Raw genomic sequence first — 22,528 nt, forward strand, 5'->3', positions numbered from 1 at the left:
ATTTGGCTGACTTTTAAAAATCGACTAAAAAATGACGGAGTTATTTAACATTTTAATAGTATGGGTTGAGATGGAACACCCTACAGTTAGGGAAGAATCGCAATCACTTTTCTAAGAAATAAAATAGCACCAACCGCATTTTAAAAGCTGATGCTGATGGGTAATTTTTGTCAACAAGTATGTTTAATAAATAGTTTAAATTATAATTTGTCGGCACAACAATGTTCCGAATTTTTCGAAGATTTTTTTGACCGCTTTTTGCACCTTCAAGTGTCAACTAGGTTCCGTTCCGTCATTCCGTTGACTTGATTGTTGGCAAAAATAAACAAATGAAATTAAATCAAATCCACACAATCCACACGAACATTGTACCAAGATTATGAATTGGTGCGTTTCTAATTTCTGCATTTTGTTTTTAAAGATAGTCAAACTCAGTCAGTTTCAGTTTGTCAATCAGTTGTCAGTAGTCAGTTTGGGCAGTTGAAAGTTTCTCGGTTTTGTTTATTGATTGATGTAAAATTGTTTAATTTATAATAAGATTATTGAAATGGATCTTCAAGCTTTTAATGTCTGTAATGTATGAATGTTTTTTAACTATGTGTTTGAAGAGGATGCTGTTTTAGAAGTTCCTCATGTTAAAAGATGTAAGCTATGCGCCCTTTGTTGTTGTTTTTTATTTTTCAAAAGGACACAGCCCTATTGTGCACTAAATACATTTTTGCACTCAAGTTGATTCGAACTGACGTCTTTCGCTTTGAAAACGATTAATCGGTCTAGACGATGATTTACGGGCCAGCCACGATGATTACTCTTGATGGCCTCTCATTCGTTGAAATTCTTTTTCTTTGAACCAAAGAATTCCCAGCCCAATAAATCATAACCATCCGGATCTACAGACCCGAACGCTGAAAATAAAAAAATAGCCTAATGAGATGGAAATGGTTAGATAAAATTACAACCCATCCCGGGCACCCCACAAATGAGTTCCTTTGAGGGCTTAGGACTGTTTGATAAAACACACGGCCTTCAACCCGTTCAGTAACCCGTCCTTGTTGCGAATATTATGCTGCTGCATAAAATATATCCTCATTATTTCTAATGCGCTCGTTATTCCGATGGATGCATCTCGATTGCATCGCCGATTGATTTCGGTTCCGTTGCATTTTTTTTTGCGCCATCTTTCGGTTGGTCCCTGACAAAGTGCATTCGCTCCGTGTGGGCGGCGTCATGTCCCGTTCCTGCCCTGCCCGAATGTAATCATTAAAAGCAAAGTACCATAAAACAGCCATATCAGCCACCGGGCCGGGAGCCTTTTGTTCTTAGCGTTGGCCACCGAACACGGTCGCGGCGCGCGGCACCCCCCTCATTTGCATGATACGATCCGCCCAAGGAAGCAGCAAGCACAAGATATGGGATTGATGTGTGCCGGTTCCGTTTCCGGGCTTTCCGGGTAGCATCCGGGGACGGCATTCGATGGCAGTGAGATGGGAATAATTATGCTCTTCTGTGTCGTGGCGCTCGCTCGGCCCCATTATGCGGTGTTTATAGGAAAATTGTGATGCCAGCGAGCGTTGTGAGTGTTTGAAAAGCTTCTTACACAGCAGAGTTCTGTGTCCATTTCAAGGAAAATTACTTAGATAAACTTGTAACCTATCCAAAGATTGGAGACCGATGTGAGCGCTTTTCGAATTGCTCGAAAATGTGAGGTTCCCAAGCTATTGAATGCATCTGACTATGGTAAGTAAAATACCTTTTCCACAAAAAATGCCAATCCCACGGAGCGGTTCCCTTATCAAGTATTGGGGCTGCTCCATACTGCACCAGAGACCGGGAGAATCATCTTCCATTAAACGGATATGGAGGATTATAGTCCCACGTTCCACACTCCGAAACGCTCTCGACTCTTTTCTCAAGAGGTTCCCGTCCGGTTCCGCGAACAGCGCGTCCGGAACGCTCGGTCCACTGTCCTGGGGGGTGCTGGTGGGTGGGAAGGATCCGCCACAGGATCGACGATAGCTAACGATGCCGCTTGCCAATCCTCCTCCTTATGTGCCGTTTGGCTGTGTTGTTGGTTCGCTCGCTCATCAGAAGGACGAACCGTGCCGTGTGCGCGTATACATGGCCGCCGCGGACACGAACTCCGGGCGAGGACCAATCGAGAAATGAGCGTAAAACGCCGGGCAAAGGAAAAAATCCCGAGAAATGAATTCGCCCAACCCCAGAACATAAAGGACACGGGCGGGCAGAAAAAAGAAAACCGCTGTGCAAACCGTTGCGCAAAGGAAGCGGACGGACACATAAGGCCCGGAGATCCCGGGCGTGCGAATATGTCTGTCACGAAGGGCCGGGAATCATAAATCAAACATTAAACCACACATACACGCACGTATGTGCCCGCCCAGAACCGCATCGGTGGACGACGAATCATCATCGTTCGCCCGCTCGGAACCGGAACCTCGCCAAGCGGAACTCGCTCGCGGAAAATGGTAATGAAAAACCAAGATCGCCCCGAGCCAAAAGGGATCGGGAAGAAAAAATCGGAACAGAAAAGTGAGTGGGAATGGATTGAAAATGCCGCTTCTCGAAATCGAACTCCCGCGAAGTGAGGAGTCGCGCGGAAAATGGCACGGAAAACTCACGCAAATCACCACCCACCGTCCCGGCCTGCCATTGGCTGTTTGACTCCTGGCGGCCCCCTTCTTTCTGGTGGTGGTGGAGGCCTTTGTTTGGCCCATTCCCTCGGTTGCGTTAATGGCATTTTTTAATAATCATTAGAACGGAGGTAACGAGCGCGAACGCGGCAGCAGCATAAAGCAGCATAAAACGGGGGTGTTCCGGTGGCAAGGGCCCGGTGTGTCGTCAGCGTAATGGCAGGAAGCCCTCTCCATCGCCGCAACGTTGCACACGAAGGAATAATAATTTCTGATTCCACGGCCGGGGGAATTGGGTAGTGTGTGAGCGAATCGCCCGCCGGAGTTGGCCGGAAGTGCGCCCCCTTGCTTTCCGGCCGGCCCCGGGCGGCCATAATGAATATGGGCTCATGGCTTCGGTTCGGTTCATCTTTGACTTGCCGCCCGTTGCGCTAATGCGCTCGGGAGGCGGCGCACAAATCGGGAGAGTGGCGTGCGATGTTTGATTCACGTCAACCGTGAACCGGGTGCATAAATTGGAGGCCTTCTGCACCCAGCCACGGCGAGAATGGTTTCTATCAATTCTTTGCAATTCGAGGAAACAATCTACAGTTCGATACAGTGTCCGCGAGCTGAAAATGGGCAATAAGTTAAAGTACCTCCGCCGAATCCGAAGATGGAGGGATCGACTGATTAGTAATTTGATTATTAAATTGCTATTATTCGTTCATTTACCTAACATCGTTTGGCTTTTGAATTCCGAACGAATTTGGTGCGTAACTGCGCGTGTAATGAAAGTAGTAGAACGTGCAGAAAGGGTTTGCGGTTTGTTGGCCACCTTTTAAATTCATTTGTTTGAAAGGCACTTTAATCAAATATCCGTGAGGCATTTATAATCCTATGGTAACTTGGATGACTTCATCGGATTACAACTTTTGTGGTTTGTTGACGAAAAGAAAATCGTTATATGAGGAAAACATTTTGAATGTGACGTAATGGTTATATTCTGTGGCATTCAACACAACAGTAAAATTCCACTAGAAATTTCTACCGCTTCTATAGAAAGTGCTACTTCAACGTACATTGTGATAATAAAGTATCCGGAAATTTGTGATTAAAAAATAATGCTTTATTCGATTTTGTGGCGTTAGATTGCTACACATGTCAGTGACTTATGGTGAAAAGTTCGGCCATTTTAAATTATCACTTAATCTTTGACAGCTGTTTTACTGTGCTCGTGTCTTGGCCCATCGCCGATTTTTTTCTCTTCCAAAAAATGGATGGCAAGGAATCGATATCAAATTTTGTGTAGAAAACGAAATTAAGGGCGCGGACGCCTTCAAAATTTTGACTGTGGCTAATGGTGAAGCTATTGAGACCAAAAACAGTGCTAATCGGTGGTTCAAAAAATTCTCAGAGGGCCGAGAAGATGTAAACGTCGAAAAGGTAAGTTTGGTTGAATGTGAACAGTTTCGCTTACAGTTTTCTTCCATTACAGGGTCGTGGTGCCACATGAGTTGTTGCCGATAGATAAAACGGTCAATAAAGAATATTTCCTGCGAGTTATGTGCAATTTGCGTGAAGCAATCCGCCACAAACGTGAAATCCAAAAACGAAACCCAAAAGTCGTGAAATTTTTTGAAATGACCGCTTTGTGGTCAATTAATTTGGGAGAAGGCAGAAATCGCCGATAAGACAAAATACGTTCAAGCAAAACAGCTGTAAAAAATTAACTGGACTTTAAAAATAGCCGAAATTTTTAACATAAGTGAGTAACATATGTAGCAACATTAGGCAACAAAAAAATCGAAAATCAAATAAAGATGTTTTGTAAATCACAAATTTACGCTACTTATTTGACAGAATGTATAAAAGATTTGGTGTGTTTGTTGAACAATTAAACTTTTCGTACTTTTCGTGTGCCAAAGGAAAATTGCTACAGAATTGTAATTTTTTAGAATTTATATTGCTTTGAATACAGTTTTTTTATCTTAAAAGAACGGACCGGTATTTATGAATACAGTCAATTGAATCCTAATAAGGGCGCACTAGAATTGATAGAGTAATTACTTACGATTCATCTTGTCAAACTCATTTTTTTATTCTGTTACTACAGATAATATTCTTTATAAAATTAAACAGTATAAGATAAAAGTGATGCTTACGCATTCCGAGCGCTCCGATAACTATTTAAGCCAGATTTCGAAGCAACGAATCCCCGACGGTTCCTCAAAAATCCCGTTTCCAAAGATTGCTTCGCGATGCTCTTGCGAGGCCACCGCGGGAAGTAAACAATTATGCCCACGATTCGGCCAACTCGCGGGTAAACGAATCGAATTAGTTTGTCATTGAGGTGCAAATTTTGGGTGACGTTCTACCGTCTTTTTGCCTCTATTGCTACTGTTGACTCTATCGATAGGACTTTTCGGAAAAACTGCCCGTTGCCTCACCGGGTGGACGAGAAAAGTTCCTTCGGTTGTTCGCAGTGGCCACAGGCAAACCGGCAAAAAGTCACAATAAATCAAGCGAAACGAAGCGAACTTTTGCGAGGCGGGAAAAAGCGATTCTCCGCATCGGTGTCGGTCACGAAATACGGATGAAATTTGAATATCCTTCTCCGACGGTTCGGGACCAGGCCTTTGGGCACTGGCGTCCCCCCCGGGGAGTGGGTAGACCGGAAAATAGGTGATTGGAAGACGCGCACCTTTGGCCTTTGGTGGTTGTTCATTAAAACTTCGATTCAAACTTGTTGGCCGCTGTCGTTGGGGCGCGAAAAACAGGTATTTATCACTTTAGTGTCGCGTTTGGCGCACCAACATCAAAGTGCCGTGTTCGCGGGGCTATTGCTATTAATAATGCTTTAATGGCGCTTCCGTTAGTCATTATCTCGTTAGTGGGAAAATTGTGCGAAAGTGGCATCGGACGGGGGATTGGGGTTCGCTCTTTGAGTTTGAGTTCCTCTCCTGTTCGCCCGTTGCTGTCCAATGAGGCGATAACAATGGAAAAGATTTCAGTTGAATATTTACTTTTGGTTGTGTCGGAATATACAAGATACTACTATTTAACTACTACTACTATTTCATCTCATATTGACTGTAACATGTCTGTTCATAAATGTCGTAGTTTCCTTGATCTCGCATCCTTTTAAAGGCCACAAATCCGGTGTGCACGGTATTACGCATCCCAACCCTTATGGACATGTATCAAACGACCTCTTGACCCACAATCCTTGATTGACCTTGATCAATTGAACAAAATGAAAGCAGTAATCAAAAATTACTGTAGAAATACAAGGTACTTAACAAACAATGGTGATAAGTCTTCAAATCAAGAGCATAGAGTTTCGGTGCGGTTTCAATATTCGTTATATTTGGTTAAACCAATCCTACAATTCAACTATTCTGTAGAGACCTTAAACCTATTACAAAAGGGAAAACGTTTCATTCCAACAGTATTAAATTCGATTAGTATCACTTCTAGTATTCCATTATTAATTTCAAAAGTAACGAACCATTTTGCTTTCAACATTAAGCGTAACATTGTAAGAATAAAGAAGGTGTTTTCAAATATTTTCAATTTGAATGTATGATTTATGTGATCGATTAATGTTGCAACTGCAAGCACGTACTCATAAGTATCCACCTCGCCCAAGGATTGTCGAGGAATAATTTGAACAAACCGTAAGCATAGCAAAGCTAAAAAGGGCGTTCCAGATGAAGGGACCTGAAAGTGCTTCAGGTTTTATTCATTTATTACAAAAAACAATCCCAAAACGCTTGACACCGTGCGCTTGTTGCATAATTTGCATAACGATGCAGCGCCATTTTCCGAAAGCCGCTTGCGCTTTCGAAAACCCTCGCGTGCCAAAGGTTAACTGCAAACGGGAAGCTCTTTTTGTATACCGAAATTACCGTACCGGAAATGGTTTTCATTGCGGTGACCGTTTGAACGTTGGCAAACAAGCGGCTCAAAAGCGGCGTAACATGCACAAAAACATCAAACGTTGGGTGAAGTGGTTGTTGGGGATGACGCAAATTTAATAAAATTTAACCTTCGCTAAAGTACACTTACCTTCACTTTGATCCCGTCGGCAACGGTGAGCTTTTGATCGTTGTTGTGGCCAAATTGCAATTCCCGAATATTAAGCATCTCACACCGCTCGGACGGTGTATTTTAATGGTGATTCTTGGTGGGTGGTTGCTCGTACTGTTCATTGATCTAAAATATGTTTTACAAGAGACTTGTAAATTAATAGACGAAGCAGCGCATAAATTTAAATGCTTAATAGAAATGTTAATGTTTCTGACCTTATTTCAAGAGTATTGAATGTTTATAACGAATTTTCTAAGTAAAAAATTGTTTGTAAATCTTTAACAAATCGTTTTCAATCGAATCTTAACTTTTTCAAATCCCCGAAACAATTGCATAAAAAAATTAAAAATGGCGGATCCGTACAGCGCTCTCTGTATTTGAACAGTGGTAAGCTAACGGTGGTGAATGTCACGGCTATTTTCCCACCACCACGATCTTTAGTTGAAGTTTTCTCCGACAGATGGACTTTCCAGGATTTAGAAACTTATCGATTATAAAAAGAAAAAGATTTTCCAATTTTACATTAGATTGGATTTGAATTTCTATAGTTCAACAACATTTTGATTGATTGATTTGTGTTGATTTGTGTTACACAAGTTTCTTGGCAAACTGTTTGTTTGGTTTTCAAATGCAATCATGTTCTTTCCTATCCTTTCCTATCCTCCATCTGAGATTAAACAAAAACATAACCAACAAACAGCATTTTCAGTTTAACAACGTTTCTAAATAAACGCTTTTCTTCATACCAATAAACCTAGTATCACAAAGTTACTAACTTACCTTGATTTTTTCAGTAACTCACACGATTAACACAAGATCACGAGATTTTCACAGAAGATTTTTCACAGAAGAACAAATAGAAAATGTTTCCTCTTACTTCTCCAGAGAACGTTCGCGACTGTTGTTAAATTGCAAGGTGCATAGGAAAATAGGTATGCAAGGTATATCAAGATCAGTAGAGAGAGGGTAGGTTGGGATTTTGGGGTATGAAGTTTTTTAGTGTGTAGATTTTCGGGGTAAAGGTCCGTAAGTCGCTCAGACAATATGAAAGTATATAATAGTAATATAATAATAATATAATAGTAATATAATATCGGAATATCTAAATAAACAAACTTTTTAATTGTATTCAGTAGCGAATTCAGGGTTTTTTGAAATGTTACTAATTCGAGGATGGATTCATCGCGGGTAATTAATTGGGCCGATGTTACATAATCACATAATCATTGTTTCTATAATTCTTTAATCTATTAACAAATGATTTCTTTGTTGTTTTATCACCTTCTCTGTCTAAACTTTCTAAATTGTAAGTTGTTTTTTGGAGCATTTGTTAACAAAGTTCAATCAACGTTACTTATAATGTCGTCTTTCGAAGTGACCTCCGAGCGGAATTTTGCAGTACAGATACTAGCAATGGCAGTGAGTATACTTGTCTGTTTTTAACGTTGATGTTCTGAAATTCGATGTCATCTGAATTTTTTCAATGAGTTCATTCAAATTTCGATTATCATTTAGGAACTTATCGCCTTCATTTGCTTTTAAGTGCGCTTGCAACACCCGCAGAAAATAAATTTTATGCTAAAGTTACTAAGTAAGGTGCCTGAAACCACAGAGGTAGAGAGCGCAAAAGGAGCACCATGCCACAGCAAAACGAGCGCTCGTTTCTCATTTCCGTCCCGTTTTTAATTGGATTCTACCGATCCAAACGAGCATCCGACTGCACCAGCCGACATATATTATAACTTTTAGTTTCTTTCCCGTAATTAAACACTCCAGCGATGCACCGACTCGGGCCAACGCGAAAGGAAGCTTTCCACACGTCTTCAGCCGGCAGACGGCAGAGCACACAGAAGCACCCGATTCTGAATGGATATTGAGCCGTGGTGCAGCCTTGGGGACGGAAAAACCACATCTTTTTCCTTCCCGTACAACGTTTATTACTTCGTTCGCGGCCCAGTGGGCCGGCTGGCATCCTTAGCGGGAGCGATTTCGCCGAGTTAATTTTCCCCGATGGCCGGGCCACCGTCGCAGCCGGCCCGGAGCGACGGAAGGCGCCGAAGCGCAAATGGAATAATGATGATGCTTGAATTAATGCTTTCGTCCTTACGGTGATGCGATCCCTCCCGCGGCCGGTACGGCCCTTTTTCATAATAATTCGCAAAAGCCAGCGAAACACGCGATTTGCGGAACAGAGTGGCGGAAAGGTTCGTAATGGTGAAATTCAGTAATTAATTTTATGGACGATTCTCAATTTTTTTTGCGCTCCTGGAAAGCAACAAATCAGCAGCATCACGGCTTTGGCTTTGGAGTATAATGAAAGTTGCGGCTACGATTTTTTTTGCGCTCACGACGGATCTTTCACCCCGCAAGTATTGTTGTCCGCTGCGCTTGGGTGACAATAATCGAAAGGATTCACTGGAGATGCATATTCATAAGACAAGCGCCGGCATTAGCGATTCTAGCCGTCGGCTCCGGGGCTGGGAGGGACACCCGATTCTTACTGGCTGCACTTCTGGCTCGGTCTCATAAAAGACTTCTAAAGGTTTGGCGGCCGGCCCGCTGAATAGCTGGCGAGGCTGGGGGAGACATTGTGTGCACGTTGCAAAAATGAGACCCTCCAAAGACGCTTCAAAAACTGCAGATCAAGCGGCCGACTCGTTCGTGGCCACTCTGAGGGGCAACTTTTAGAAGAAACGAAGCCATATTTAGCATATTTATGCTTCTTAATTTTTCATTCGAGGATTTGGAATCAAAAGTGATACACATATAGTGAAGACATACATTTGAAGTTTCTCCAATTGAGATTGAGTTGTCCAATTTTGAGTTATGAATTCCTACTACTGTATGGTGCCATTATACTTAAGGTTCATACGTTCACACTCGTTATCAATTTATCACTTGCTGGCGTCCCCAAACGCAAGAGGATTGCAGTTGTTGGCCTCAAAATAATTTGACGCTAACCACCGTAGTAAGTGGTCGCGCTCGGATGATAAAATATTCAACACACCGACCGGACCCGCCCAAGTGCAATTGCAACTGAGGCGCCCAACGCCCCCATTCTCGCGTCAAGGAGGGCCCAAACGAGAAAATCTGCTCACCACCATTAGATAAGTATAATGAGGTTGCTTGACGTCGTTGCTGCCCTCATCCGGCCCGGGAGATCACAGGAAATCGGATTCGTCAGCCATCCTGTGGGCCGTGGAAAGGGTGATGGGTTCATTACGCGCCAACCGCATCTCATTTTCGGTCTCGTTAATTAAATTTCCATCCAAACACCTTCTTATCACATTGTTCTCCGGGGTGCTGTTGAAAAGCCATTGTGGCGAGCAACAATTGCCGAGAATCTGCCCAGGCGTGATGTAAATTTGCCATATATTTGCCACGTGATGAGCCCCTTTCATACGGTCTTATATTATCATTATTCAATTCGATTCCTCTAATGAAGGGCATCTTGTGGGGCTTTATAAACATAAAACCTCAAACGATGGAAAAGTTATGAGAGGCACTTTGACTGATTGGAAATTGGAAAATTGCATCATTAGAGCCACCGGAATGCTCCACAAAGCAATCGAAACTGAGGAACTAAGGAGATACATTCACCCGAAAACCGACGTTAGAGTAAGGACTCAATTACCGTCGCTGGTTTGGAGGGTTTTTCCTTTCTTTTCTGAGTTTTTATTGAAATGGACTATGCTGTTGTTTGAAATTTTTTGTATTCCCAATTTCTTTTGAACGACATGTTTTTTTTATATCAGAACAACAAGATACCTTGGAATGCCTCAGAGGAATCGGATATCTCGATATGTTATCGCTAGCCGTCAGTTTAGCTTAAGTAGATTCTCGTTGGCCAGTTAAGGAAAAATGGAATATAACTCACAACGATGATGCAATTGCATTACTCGGCCACTTACGCATACTTTAAACGCCATCCCATTAATATCCTTTTTGATAAATGGACAGACCAGCGGGGCATTGTGACAAAGGGTCATCAATTACATTAACCTTTTTGGTAACGTACCAAGGCGTATGGATTCCTTTGGTAGCTCCCAAAGTTACTTGGTCATGGCCCCGCACGAAACCTTTGAAACCCCGGCCACTTTACCAACCGAGGCACCGGGTCTTAAGGTACCCGATTCACACGGCACGTGTTAAACCCTACCCTAAGGATGATAAAGTGTCCGATCCATCGCAGGTCCCATCTTCCGCCTGGTTTAAAGTTTCAACAATTGCTTCCTTAGGTCTCTGGAACCGCCACGCCGGTTATGCAACAGGGGCCCAATACCCAAAGATGGTTCCGTCTGGATCTGATCGGACGTACCTTCGGCGAAGGAGAAAGTACCGTCGGTTCACCAATTTTTAACGTACTTCGCTGGCTGTTAGGCTTCGTTGTTTGTAGGCCACTCGTGCGAGGTCCGTCGGTGGAATGTAGGAGAAAATGTCAACTCCAGGTTGGTGTAGGCAGATGAAACATAAACCCGTTTAGTGGGGGCCATCTTCATACGTGCATCATGCAGGCTCGTGACTCGTTAGGGTGAGCTTGAAATTAAATTTATAGCCCGTAAATCGAATGGCAGCGTGACGACCTGCCTCAACGACGACTGGAATCACGTGTCAAACCAGGCAACGGCGATACTGTTCGTGTCTAAAGTTCCATCACCAAACGCACCCGGAAGAGGCCGGTACCAAACCCGGTTTCGAGTTGACCGGTGTGGCCGCGCAATTGAAACGTAATCCATCGTGGCGAGTGAATCGCGTGGCACGCAACTCGTACTGCGCCACTCCGAGAAGGTGCGTAGACTCGGACCGATTTCGTCCCCATCTCCCAACCGGTTGGCTGAAGAATCCCAAATAGTGGGACCTGGCCACGACGGCGACGGTGACTCCCGTGGCACTTGTGGGGATGCCGATTGCGCGCGCCCACTTTCGTTTTCGGCCGCCGGCTCGGCCACCGCGCGGACTCACTCGTGGTGTGCGCAATCGACGAAAGCGTTTAAGTCCGCTCCGTTGGGCTCGTTGGGCTCGTCGGGTACTTCGGGCCGAAAGTGCGCCAAACTGGGGCCCAGTCGCGTAACCCTGGCCCAGCTGATTGGAGGATCTGCGCCGCAGCAGCACGCGATCGAAAAGTCTGGACCGATCGTGCGCTTAGTCCGGAAGCTGGAAGTCGTTCTTGCGTTCCGATTTTGAGATCGAGATCAATCGTTTTGTGATCGAACGAACGGTTACGCAACGGCAAAACTTTAAAGTGATAAAACATTAGCGACGGAAAGAGTGCCCAACAACGTGATTTGTGATTCGTTAGTGCAAAATGGGATTAAGGTAGGACACAAGACGCTGATAGCATTATCAGTCTGATACGGACAGTGAATAAATAATTTTAATTGGTTAAACCGATTGGTAAAAGTTGTTGTGAAAGTTGTCAAAACGGGGTTGGTGGCCGTATTTGGCTTTATTGTGAATTATTGTTTGAGTGATCAACAACCCCCAGTTTGTTGCGTAATAAACCCATAAGCAGCGACTTGTGAATTATTTGTTAGATGAAACCACACGTAGAGTGTAAATTGTTTTCTGACGCAAGGCGAAAGTAATTAATCATTCCAACAAAAAAATCATTCGCTCATCATTTAAATATTGACAACATTTCCCAATAAGGCAGCCAACACTGTGGGTTGTGGGTCCCCACAAAACTTAAGCCCCCGGGCGGTGCATTAAATGATTACAATTTCGGGAGTGTCGCTGGAGTAACGGAGCCCCCCATTCGATACGTTGTTGCAGGTTCCTGGTTCTTGCCATCGTCACTTTGGGATCGCTCTACACGCTGCACCTTCTGGCGCAGGACTTTATGAAGCTGTCCAAACCGCTGTTCATGGCGTCGGGAAAGCGGGACCTCGGCCCATCATTATCCTACAATCGGACGGCAACGCTAATGGTAAGCAGTGGGGAAAAATTAACCGACGGCCGTCGCCAAAGTGCACCACCCGTTTCGTGTGCGGTTCTCATTCAGTTTCCCGTGGGACTGGCGAATGGAAAACCACTTGATTCTTTTCCATTACGATTGGGAATGGAAAAGAGCATCTTACGCTGACACGGGAACCGGCACATTCCATCAGCCTCCGTGTGTGGCAAGATCCTTTTCAGAAAGGCTGGGAGAAAGACACGGGCCACGCCACGAGATAAATAGAGTGCGAGTGGAAAGTGTGATTATATGGACTACTTGTCCAGTTAATGCACCAACGTTCCGTCATCCATTTCTAGTTCTCGGGAAAACCAGAATGGCCCGCCAGCGGCTTGCGTAACCGCCATTAGTTTATTATTTCCCGTACACAGGACGGCAGGACCACACACACGGTAAAAGGACACCTCGCCATGGAAAAGCACTATGTTTCTGTTCCGTTCTCGTACTCGGTCCGGAATCAGTTTCCGCCATGCGCTCGAGCGCCGAGACAGCGTCAGAAAATAGGAGGAGCGATGGGCCGCGATTTTCCCTTACCCTGGTGTGCAGCGTTTTCCATTACATAGGGAGTCCTTTTTTTGTTGGCCACGAAGCCAAACCTTTGGCGGGCTGCCGATTGTAAATCCCACATTCACAATACTTTTTACACAGAATTAAATTATGGATTGCTCCAGAAATTAACGAAAGCTAAACTACCTTGCCATGTTGCAGGATTTCGAGGCGAAAATTAACTGGAACCAAATGCTGCGGGCCGATCCGTGGAAGTGTGCCCTCTCGCTCGTCTGCCAGCTGGCCGCCGGCGCCGAGCCACGCGATGGGCAAGCGAAGATAATTTATGAATTTATTGCGTAAGTTTTGGGGCACATCATATTTGGACCAAATGCCGGATGCCGGAACCCAATTGGCCGATCGATAAGGGTTAATGATTGCTCTTTGCAGATTTAGTGTGGAAAACAGCAAAACGGTCCCGAAACCGCTGCAGGAAGCGTTCGAAAGTGGCCTCCGGTACAACGGAAACCTTTCGGTGGCCAACAACCACGAGAAGTGCTACGGCCGCTACCCTTTATGTCTGTACTCGGCCAAAACGATGCTGCGGCTGATGAGTTTGTTTGCAGCACAGCGATAGAAAAAAACGTGGAATGTGTCATTTAGAAACTACTTTGGGTAGGAAAGTCAAAAGCCATACTGTAGGAACCAATAGCAAATAAAGTAATGTTAAATAATTAGTTCGTTTCCGTTAGTTCGTTACCAAATAGATTCCCCATCAATGTGATACTCCAAACTTGCTCCATCGGCACCAGGTAAGTCTCAGCCTAAAGGCAGAGTGAGAAACGATCCTTCTCTGTGCTAGATTTCGCATGTGAAGATCCTGCCTTTGTGGTGCCCGAACCGGGGCCAAATATTTTGACATACTTCAGCAAGGAGCTATTGTTTCTCGAGGACAACCTTTTGTGCGCTGGCTGACCTTCAGCAGACGTGAATCCAAGACACAGCAGTTTCCCGCGACGGATGGATATCAAATTTCATGCCGAAGGTGTAAAAAGGGATAAAGGATTCGCAAAAGAAGAGTACAAATATGTTTTACTTTCCATTTTATTTTAAAGAAGATTAAAAACAAAAAGTACTGATGCTTTGTGCCAAATGTTCTAATATTCTGAACACTGCCAACAGTTCCAGCGACAAGTGCAATTTAAACCGACGGAATCATTTTAATATAATAAGTAATCAGTAACTCAATTTGCGAGCCTGCGACGCAAGAATTACACATCTTTCGATCCTGAGTGAATTTCAAGCATCTTGTTTGTTGCTTGCCATTTATTGTTACTACTTGTGTAAAACTGTTGCATCTTATGTGTTTCGTGCGTTCTTTACGAATTTTAAATATTGAAATTGTTAAAAAATGAATTTAAAAAATTATAAAAAGAAAAACTTATCAAAAGAGCACCTAAGAAAATTGAGGTTTCACGGCCGAAAAGATATCAGGGAAGCATCAGTAGCAAAAGCGAAACAAAATGTATGTTACAAACAATTTTGCTGCTTGTGTGCAACATGTACAATATATTATGAAACACTTCTCATACTGGGAGCTACATGAGGCGAGAAAACTAGCGTAAAAATGTTAAATCGCTTACGCTTCGTGTGGCAGCAAAAATATAAAGTGTTAACGTTCGTGTTTTTGGTCCGAGAAAATAGAAATAGAAGAGAAATAAATTGATTTCTGAATATTTTTTTTCTGTTTTTTCGATTTTGTTGCTATACCAGCAAATAAGAACTTGAATTATCCTCTGTTTGCAAACAAAGCGTTTTCTAACGGTCGGATTTTCGCCCCATAAACGCTTTGACAGAGGCGCAGCAGTTTGGCATTAATCTGAAATGTCAAAAACATTACGTCAAAAGAAAACACAAAAATTCAGAAGAGCGTTTTTGCGTTCCATCCTAAACATTCGGTGCATCGGTGCATTTTCGTGTTCTGTTCCCTAACTAAAACATTATGCATCGCACGAAAACCGCACTCAGCTTGCTGGTGCGGCTGGACCGTCTACGGCTTCCGGCGACTGTAAGGTAAGACTTACCATCATCACCCGGCAACCCGCGTGGAGGGTGATGTAACTTGAGTGCCGCACAACAACATTCTCGGCAAAGTGGACCCTAATCTGCCGCTCTTTCCCCCCCAAAAGCAGAATGCAATCGACGTTACTCCCAGGACATGCCCGGTCAATCCTGCTCTCGGAGGCAAACACACTACGCACAGTCACAACACGGGACTTTAGTACCGAAAAAGACACGGCACGTGTCGAGGAACCGAGCGAGGGCGAAAAGAAGCTGACCCTGGAGATTGAAGATTTGCGCAAAGAGACGACAGAGCTGAAGGAGAAAGTCAAAACCCTGGATGTACGTACGGGGAAGCTAAGGATTGAATCCATTATTCACCGTCATCTTCTGGCCACTTGCAGGATAAGTACAAACGAGCGCTAGCCGAGAGTGAAAACATCCGACGGCGGTTAACGAAACAGATCGAAGATGCCAAACAGTTTGGCATTCAAGGGTTCTGCAAGGATCTGCTGGAGGTGGCCGATATTTTGGGGCACGCGACGGAAGCAGTGCCGAAGGAGGAGGTCTCTGATCGCAATCCACATCTGAAAAATCTCTTCGAGGGCCTCACGATGACCCGGGCACAGCTCAACAGCGTGTTCCGGCGACACGGACTGGAGGCGGTTAATCCGATGAATGAAAAGTTTAACCCGAACCTGCACGAAGCCCTGTTCCAGCAGGAGGTGGAAAACGTCGAGCCAAACACGGTGGTGGTCGTGAGCAAGATTGGCTACAAGCTGCACGATCGCTGCATACGTCCCGCACTGGTCGGGGTCACGAAGGGATAACTAACGAAGGGATGCTAACGGCACTCTGAAGTGGGAACCGATTGTGTGTGGTGAGGCGCACCTTGTTAATATTATTCGATGCGGTGGCCCACCGAGGGAAGTTTTGGGTAGCGCAGCATATTCCACAATAAATAAAACGCTACATTATGTTCCGATTGGACAACAGAAAACGGCTCATTACCAAACAAAACGATGAAACGGAAGTAGTGTGTACAATCTTTATTGCGCTATATGTTTCGTTTCTCGCCACCCGCCGGCGTCCTCAATTCGGTAGGTGCAGATGAATGACGAAGGAATAGGTTCAGCACCCCCGTGCGTTATAGTACAACAGAAATAATATTTCCACTTCAACCGGATTCACACCGTCGCTGAAGCAGAACTACGCAAAAAGTCACACGAAGCTTCTTAAAAACCTTGCTGGAACTGCTTCGAGTCCAATCGCGCCATTATCAGCTCCAGCTGCCGCTTGGCCTCACACAGCGGGAAATTGTTCATATCGTAGTACTGGGGTGCTATCTGAAGCAACCATTCGGCTGAAAGTGGAAAAAGAGGGGTAAATAATTTTCCTTTTGCTACCTCTTCATAATATGCTTACGCTTCACGTCCGTCACGGTACGGATGTAGTTCTTCGTCGTCAGCACAAACTCATTGTAGATGACCCACTCCGGTTTGTGGTCGAGGCAAGTGGACGGATGCAGCTGTACCACTTGGTTGTCCTTTATCGTTTGATAGTGCTTGGTGCGCTCCAAGTGAGCAACCTTATTGAGGTAGATGGTAAATAAACAATGTTAATATATACTGTCACTAGAACGGAATACATTGCTCCAACCTGCATGAAAAAGCCCTGCACCAGAGCCTTGCGAATGTTAAAATAGTACTCCCGGGAGGTAAACTCGGTGCTGGTGCGCTGCAGCTGGAAGCGGTCCATAATGCGGGCCAACTGCTGCCGCACGTTGTCGGCAGACTTTAACGACCGATAGTTGATGAAGTTATCGTAGCACCAGCTTTGGTCCTCATTGTCTACCGGGAAAACGGGAAAATTAGTTAAATCAACGGTTTTTCAAAACTTCACTTCACGAGCCAACCAATCAGTGCTTACTTTGTTTAAAAGCATGATATACATTCAACAGCGTAAGATGGTCACCATCGACGTGCGCGAACCGCATCTTTGCATCGTCGGCAGCTTTTTTCATTTCATTCGGCCGCACAAAACACTGGGGAACTGTGGAACAGTGGGTCGATTAGCATAAGCGGCCGTTGAAAGGATTGAAGCGCTCCACCTACCCGAAAGCATCGCAGTGATGGAAAGGATCTCGTTGGAGCAGTTGTGCTGGCAGCTGGCGATTAACATTTTGGCCAGTTGCGGATCGAGCGGAAACTCGGCCATCACCGCACCGAGATCGGTGAGGTTGCCATCATCGTCGAGCGCCGCAAGGTAGTTCAGCAGCTCGAGCGCTCGCATCAGCGTTTCCGGTGCCGGTGGATCCATAAAATCGAAATGCACCAAATCGTCGATGCCGAGCTTTTTCAGTTGCAGCACCACCGTTCCTGAAAGAAGGGAAACCAAAAATGTGAATCATCTTCCGGTTTGGTCAGCTCCCCCAACACGGTTATTACCCAGATTGGAGCGTAAGATTTCCGGATACGTATTGTCCTGCATTTCCGTTTTGTAAGCCTTCTCCGTGTAGAGCCGGAAGCACTTGCCGGGACGCGTACGGCCGGCGCGACCAGCCCGCTGCTGGGCCGACGCTTTGCTGATCGGCGAAACGAGCAAACTCTCGACACGGATACGCGGATTGTATACTTTCTGCTTGCTGAACCCGGGATCGATCACGAACACGACCCCGTCGATCGTGAGCGACGTTTCGGCAATGTTGGTCGAGATGACCACCTTGCGCCCGATCGCACCGTTGGCCCGCTTCGGTGGGGCGCTTTCGAAAATCTTTTGCTGCATGTGCGGCGGCAGGGTCGAGTAGAGTGGTATGCACTTCAGTTCGCCCACGTCCGGCCCGAGATTGTCGATCTCGCGTTTTACGCGCTTGCACGCTTCCTCGATCTCTTCCTGGCCCGTGAGAAACATTAGAATGTCCCCTTCGATGTCTTCGCACATGTGTATTTGAATGACGGTTCGGATGGCAGCCTCCAGATAGTCGCGCTCCGGTTCGGGCGTGTAGAAGATCTCGACCGGGTGTGTCCGGCCCGGAACGTTCATCAGCGGCGCGTTATCAAAGTACTGCTGGAACTTGCCGGCATCGAGGGTGGCCGACATGACGACCAGCTTCAAATCCTTGCGCTGCCGGATCACCTCCTTCAGCACACCCATCAGCAGATCGGTGGCCAACGTACGTTCGTGTGCCTCGTCGAGCAGAATCACCTGGTAGGCCTCGAGCATCGGATCACTCATACCTTCCCGCAGCAGCATACCGTCCGTCATGTACTTCAGGAGCGTTCGGGGTGACGAACAATCTTCGAAACGGATACTGTAGCCCACTTCCTGGCCCAGCATTACGTCCATCTCCTCCGAGACTCGCTGCGCCACCGACATGGCGGCCACTCGACGGGGCTGCGTACACGCGACACCTTTCGTGCTCGACTTGAGCGCAAACTCGACGCACCACTGAGGTATTTGAGTTGTTTTGCCGGAACCGGTTTCACCGACCAGCACGATGCACTGGTGCTCGGACAGGAGCCGCATAAAATCCGTCTTGTATTCAAACACCGGCAGCGTGATACGCTTTTTGTACAGATTGTAGTAGTTCTGTGTGTAGGGAATTCCGTTGAGAGGATTTTTTCCACCCGCTTCGGCTCCACCGGCGGCTGCCCCTTTCACCAGCGCGCTCGAACCCGATCCGTACGACGTTCCCCCGCCAGAGTCCAGCTTCGAAGAGCTGGCGCCGGAACCGGCAGCCGCCTCGGCAGCTGCCTTTTCTTCCCTGCGAAGCAGAACGATCCGGCGTTAGTCTTCCGGCTATCTGTCCGTATTGGAGCACCCCCCGTGGGTTCGTTGACGCCATACCAACGACGTGCGGAAGCATACACACACGCACGCTGGCCACAATGCGGTGCTTACCTGCGTTTCTTGATGAACGGATCCATCACCTCGATCCGGCGTTTCGACATCGTACCGCGTGTTCGGTGCGCGACCCAAATTCGATAACACTATCACTACCGCTCCGGGAACGGCTTGTAATTGTTTCCTGTGCCTGAGTTTTTCCTACGCGAAACGTTTTCCTGGGAAAACACGATGAAACTCGCTGGGAAAACACAGGCAAGGTTTTGTTGCTTCCGCAAACTTAAAAATGGCGTTCGCCGCTGTCAAAACGCCTTCCTTCACACGCCCAAGGTTGCTAGCGAAGTGCTGTACAGTGCTGGGCGGAAAAGGTAAACACTACAAAACGTAGCTTCCAAAATGTAGAGTTCGTCATTGGGGCAAAATCAACTATAACTGAGAGACTTTTAACAGAGATTGCAGAACGTTTTAAGGCAGTTCCGCGAGTTTAACTGCGTAGGGCAATTATCCCATCTTGCCGGTACCACCGTCTGCTTGTACAAACCTTGTGCTCCATGTGCTCATGTCAACCGAGCAAAACATTGCAGCGAATTTCGTTTATCCGGTTACGCAAAGATCCTCTGCTCGGCAATCAACCGAAAATGCTGACAAACGGCCTTCTTCAGCTGTTCCCGTTCCGTGCCGTTTCCCGGACAATACACACGACGCCGGCATGCAGTGAGATCCGCAAACTGGCGCGACTACGGGTCGTGGACAACAGTGATATCGGCAAACGGGCGATGGCAGAAGGGCGGCCACCAAAGTGTATACACGTCTACAACAAGCGGCACGTTGGCCTCATCGGGGACAAAGTGCTGGTGGCCATCAAGGGCCAGAAGAAAAAGGGCATTTTGGTTGGGCTGCGCCAGTTTCAGAAGCCGAAAGTGCCCAAGTTCGACAGCAACAATCTGGTGCTGATCGACGATAACGGAACACCGCTCGGAACGCGCATACACGTGCCCATTCCGACCATGCTGCGAACGATTCTGCGGGAAAAGACACAAGCGAAAGGCGCAGACTACACAAAGCTACTCGCGATAGCAAGCAGATTTATTTAATAAACCAAAATGATAGTAACATTATATTGGTGCGCTTTGATTGCGGTGTTTACACTCTCCGCTTCTTCCCGTAGTCCATGCCGTCCATCAGTAACGGATTTTCCGCTTTCGAGGCTCGTTTCCGCTGGAATCGGGCGGTTCGCCAATCGGTTGATGATTTCTTGTTGCGCCGGGTGTTGGTAAACGCTACGATTGATCGTAGTGACGGCGGAACGAGATAATCCGGCACGTCTCCCAGGTGTTCTTGTACGCGCACTGTGTGCAGGGATCGATCGTGCCGTAGCGTTTGCAGGTCCCGTGGATTTTCCTCAAAGAAAGACTTAACACAACCAAAAGCGAAATCAGTAATTTTCTAAATTACCTTGCAGCCGTCTTACCTTCAACTTTTCCGAGTTGAACATTTCTGCCTTCAGCTCTTTGATGCGGGCCTCTCGGATCGAAAACTTTGTGATGGCTCTCCAGGCATCCTTTGCGCGGTACCTGAAAGCTTCTACCTCGTTGAAGTTAAACTGGAAATCCCTGCCAATAACCAATTCCCCATATTAGTACGGAGAACTGTATCTTTTCCCGAAATAACGCTTACTTCATTGTGAATCCTTCGTCGGCCGCCAGTCCTTGCAGGAATTCTTCTACCTCTCGTTTGCGCTCCACCTCATCGTTGGCCACCAAAGACAGCACACTGCCATTATTCTTACCTCGCGCCGTACGCCCTGCCCGATGGATGTACGAGTTGATGTCGCTCGGAAAGTCAAAGTTTATCACGCACGACACGCACTGGAAGTCGATGCCACGCGAAACACTCGATTCCGCTTCGGAGCTCTGTTGCAGAAGCTTTTTGGTGGACACCTTTTTCGCTTTCTTCTTGCTGACCCGCTCCGGGTTATCGGTCATCAGCTCGTCCGAGGCAATGATCGTGTCGTAAATTCCCTGTGCGAAAGATATCATTTGTTGGCTTACAGAAGAAACGTGATAGATTTTGCGCGCCGCTGAGTATACCTGATTGAACTGACTGACTGCATGGCAGCGGATTTTGATCGGTAGCTCGGAATTCAGAATGCATGAGCGAATGTTGAACTGTTCCAAAAATAGTTTCAATCTGGAACACGAACAAGCAGAAAGTAACAAATTAGTCCAGACAATGGACAGTTAAAAGCACTAAGATGAAGTTAAAGTAGAAATCAGAGAGAAGATTAGTCCAAGTGTCACTCGGTGGCCAAAGAAGGACGGTCCGAAGAACGTCGATCAATGCCACCTCCATAAGGGTCCATTAGACGTTCATCATAAAGTGGTGCTGAATATGACAAGAAAGGGTAACTTACCTGTAGCACCGCTCGACAGATTTAACGAAGATGATGCACTTGCCCTGAATTAGCTTCAGTTTGAGGAGCGTGTACAGAACCACTGCTTTGTCCACTTCTTCCACTTCAACCTGATAGTGCGTTAACTGGCTTCCTATTACCAGATCCGGTTCTTCCAGCTTCAGCACGACCGGATTGTGAAGAATCAACTTCTTGAGTGACTCCACATCTTCCTCCAGTGTGGCCGAACACAGCACCGACTGATGCACTGGGGGAAAATGTGTCAATACTTCCCGAAGATCCTTCTCAAATCCGAAGGAGAACATAAGGTCGGCCTCGTCGATCGTAACACAGCGCAGGCTTTCACGAACGTTCAGCGTTCCGTCGGTTAGCACGGTGCGTAATTTCGCCGGTGTTGAGACGATAATATCGGGTCGTTCGGACAACAGGTGCCGGTGTGTGGCACGATCTTCCTTCGACGAAAGATCGACCACGCGTACCAAAGCGCCGCACGAGGACGTTAGCTCAGCGAAAACTTTAGTGATCTGGTGGCACAGGTCCTGGCTTGGTGCCATCACGAGCACCGACGTCTCACGGTTGGCCGATTCACCCTTCCGGCTAAGGATGCTCTGTATGATCGGGATGGCAAAAGCGGCCGTCTTCCCGGAGCCGGTGCGTGCACGAATCAACACATCTTTGCCCTCCAGCAGGAACGGTATGGCCTTTTCCTGCACGAGTGTCGGAGATATCCATCCCAAACGAGCGATATCCTGGGGATTTCACACAAGAGATTGAGTGAGTGAGATTGAGATTGAAAGTGTTCGGGGCGTACTAACCTTTAGCAAACGATCGTCCAACTCTAGCTCGTGAAAGTTTAATTCCTGCTCCGGGTTGTCCATGTTTACCCGCGATCTTTTTACGCCTTTTCCTGCAAACAGCGTGTTCGTTTTTGACAGCTCACCTCTGGAGACATCACTCACTGGGCACACAGATTTCAAGGTGCATATAGGAACGGTCAACTTTAAGAGCAACACAAAATAACGATTATACGAAAAATGCCCACGTAGGACT

At 46.2% G+C, this 22,528-nt stretch overlaps 5 protein-coding genes across 7 annotated transcripts; 3 read left to right on the forward strand and 2 right to left on the reverse strand.

The window, feature by feature from the left end:
• The first annotated feature begins 12,027 nt into the window (after positions 1–12,027).
• On the forward strand, positions 12,028–13,798 carry LOC131216685 (uncharacterized). Its single transcript, XM_058211244.1, has 4 exons — positions 12,028–12,038; positions 12,495–12,648; positions 13,384–13,520; positions 13,612–13,798. Exons 1-4 carry the CDS (start codon positions 12,028–12,030, stop codon positions 13,796–13,798), a joined length of 489 nt encoding a protein of 162 aa, XP_058067227.1.
• Positions 13,799–15,073: 1,275 nt separating this feature from the next.
• LOC131205757 (grpE protein homolog, mitochondrial) lies at positions 15,074–16,746 on the forward strand. 2 transcript variants are annotated; one of them, XM_058197998.1, is made up of 3 exons: positions 15,074–15,234; positions 15,354–15,564; positions 15,627–16,746. In XM_058197998.1, exons 1-3 carry the CDS (start codon positions 15,164–15,166, stop codon positions 16,050–16,052), a joined length of 708 nt encoding a protein of 235 aa, XP_058053981.1. In that variant the 5' UTR covers positions 15,074–15,163; the 3' UTR covers positions 16,053–16,746. The 2 variants fall into 2 exon arrangements, with proteins under 2 accessions (XP_058053981.1, XP_058053980.1); XM_058197997.1 differs by having other exon boundaries at positions 15,351–15,564; positions 15,627–16,745.
• On the reverse strand, positions 16,263–19,293 carry LOC131205756 (putative pre-mRNA-splicing factor ATP-dependent RNA helicase PRP1). 2 transcript variants are annotated; one of them, XM_058197996.1, is made up of 8 exons: positions 19,123–19,293; positions 18,970–18,985; positions 17,670–18,930; positions 17,337–17,600; positions 17,152–17,274; positions 16,882–17,072; positions 16,648–16,810; positions 16,263–16,585 (listed from the first exon to the last, which is right to left on the reverse strand). In XM_058197996.1, exons 1-8 carry the CDS (start codon positions 19,170–19,172, stop codon positions 16,458–16,460), a joined length of 2,196 nt encoding a protein of 731 aa, XP_058053979.1. In that variant the 5' UTR covers positions 19,173–19,293; the 3' UTR covers positions 16,263–16,457. The 2 variants fall into 2 exon arrangements, with proteins under 2 accessions (XP_058053979.1, XP_058053978.1); XM_058197995.1 differs by having other exon boundaries at positions 17,670–18,985.
• Positions 19,294–19,644: 351 nt separating this feature from the next.
• On the forward strand, positions 19,645–20,177 carry LOC131208445 (large ribosomal subunit protein uL14m). Its single transcript, XM_058201204.1, has one exon. The coding sequence runs from the start codon at positions 19,704–19,706 to the stop codon at positions 20,157–20,159; it is 456 nt and encodes a 151-aa protein (XP_058057187.1). The 5' UTR covers positions 19,645–19,703; the 3' UTR covers positions 20,160–20,177.
• Positions 19,966–22,380, reverse strand: LOC131208435 (probable ATP-dependent RNA helicase DDX56). Its single transcript, XM_058201192.1, has 6 exons — positions 22,294–22,380; positions 21,479–22,227; positions 21,156–21,255; positions 20,743–21,086; positions 20,537–20,678; positions 19,966–20,478 (listed from the first exon to the last, which is right to left on the reverse strand). The coding sequence occupies exons 1-6, from the start codon at positions 22,354–22,356 to the stop codon at positions 20,209–20,211; spliced, it is 1,668 nt and encodes a 555-aa protein (XP_058057175.1). The 5' UTR covers positions 22,357–22,380; the 3' UTR covers positions 19,966–20,208.
• Positions 22,381–22,528: the final 148 nt, after the last annotated feature.

This window comes from Anopheles bellator, chromosome 1 (genome assembly GCF_943735745.2).
Source record: "Anopheles bellator chromosome 1, idAnoBellAS_SP24_06.2, whole genome shotgun sequence".
Classification (NCBI taxonomy): Eukaryota; Metazoa; Arthropoda; class Insecta; order Diptera; family Culicidae; genus Anopheles; species Anopheles bellator.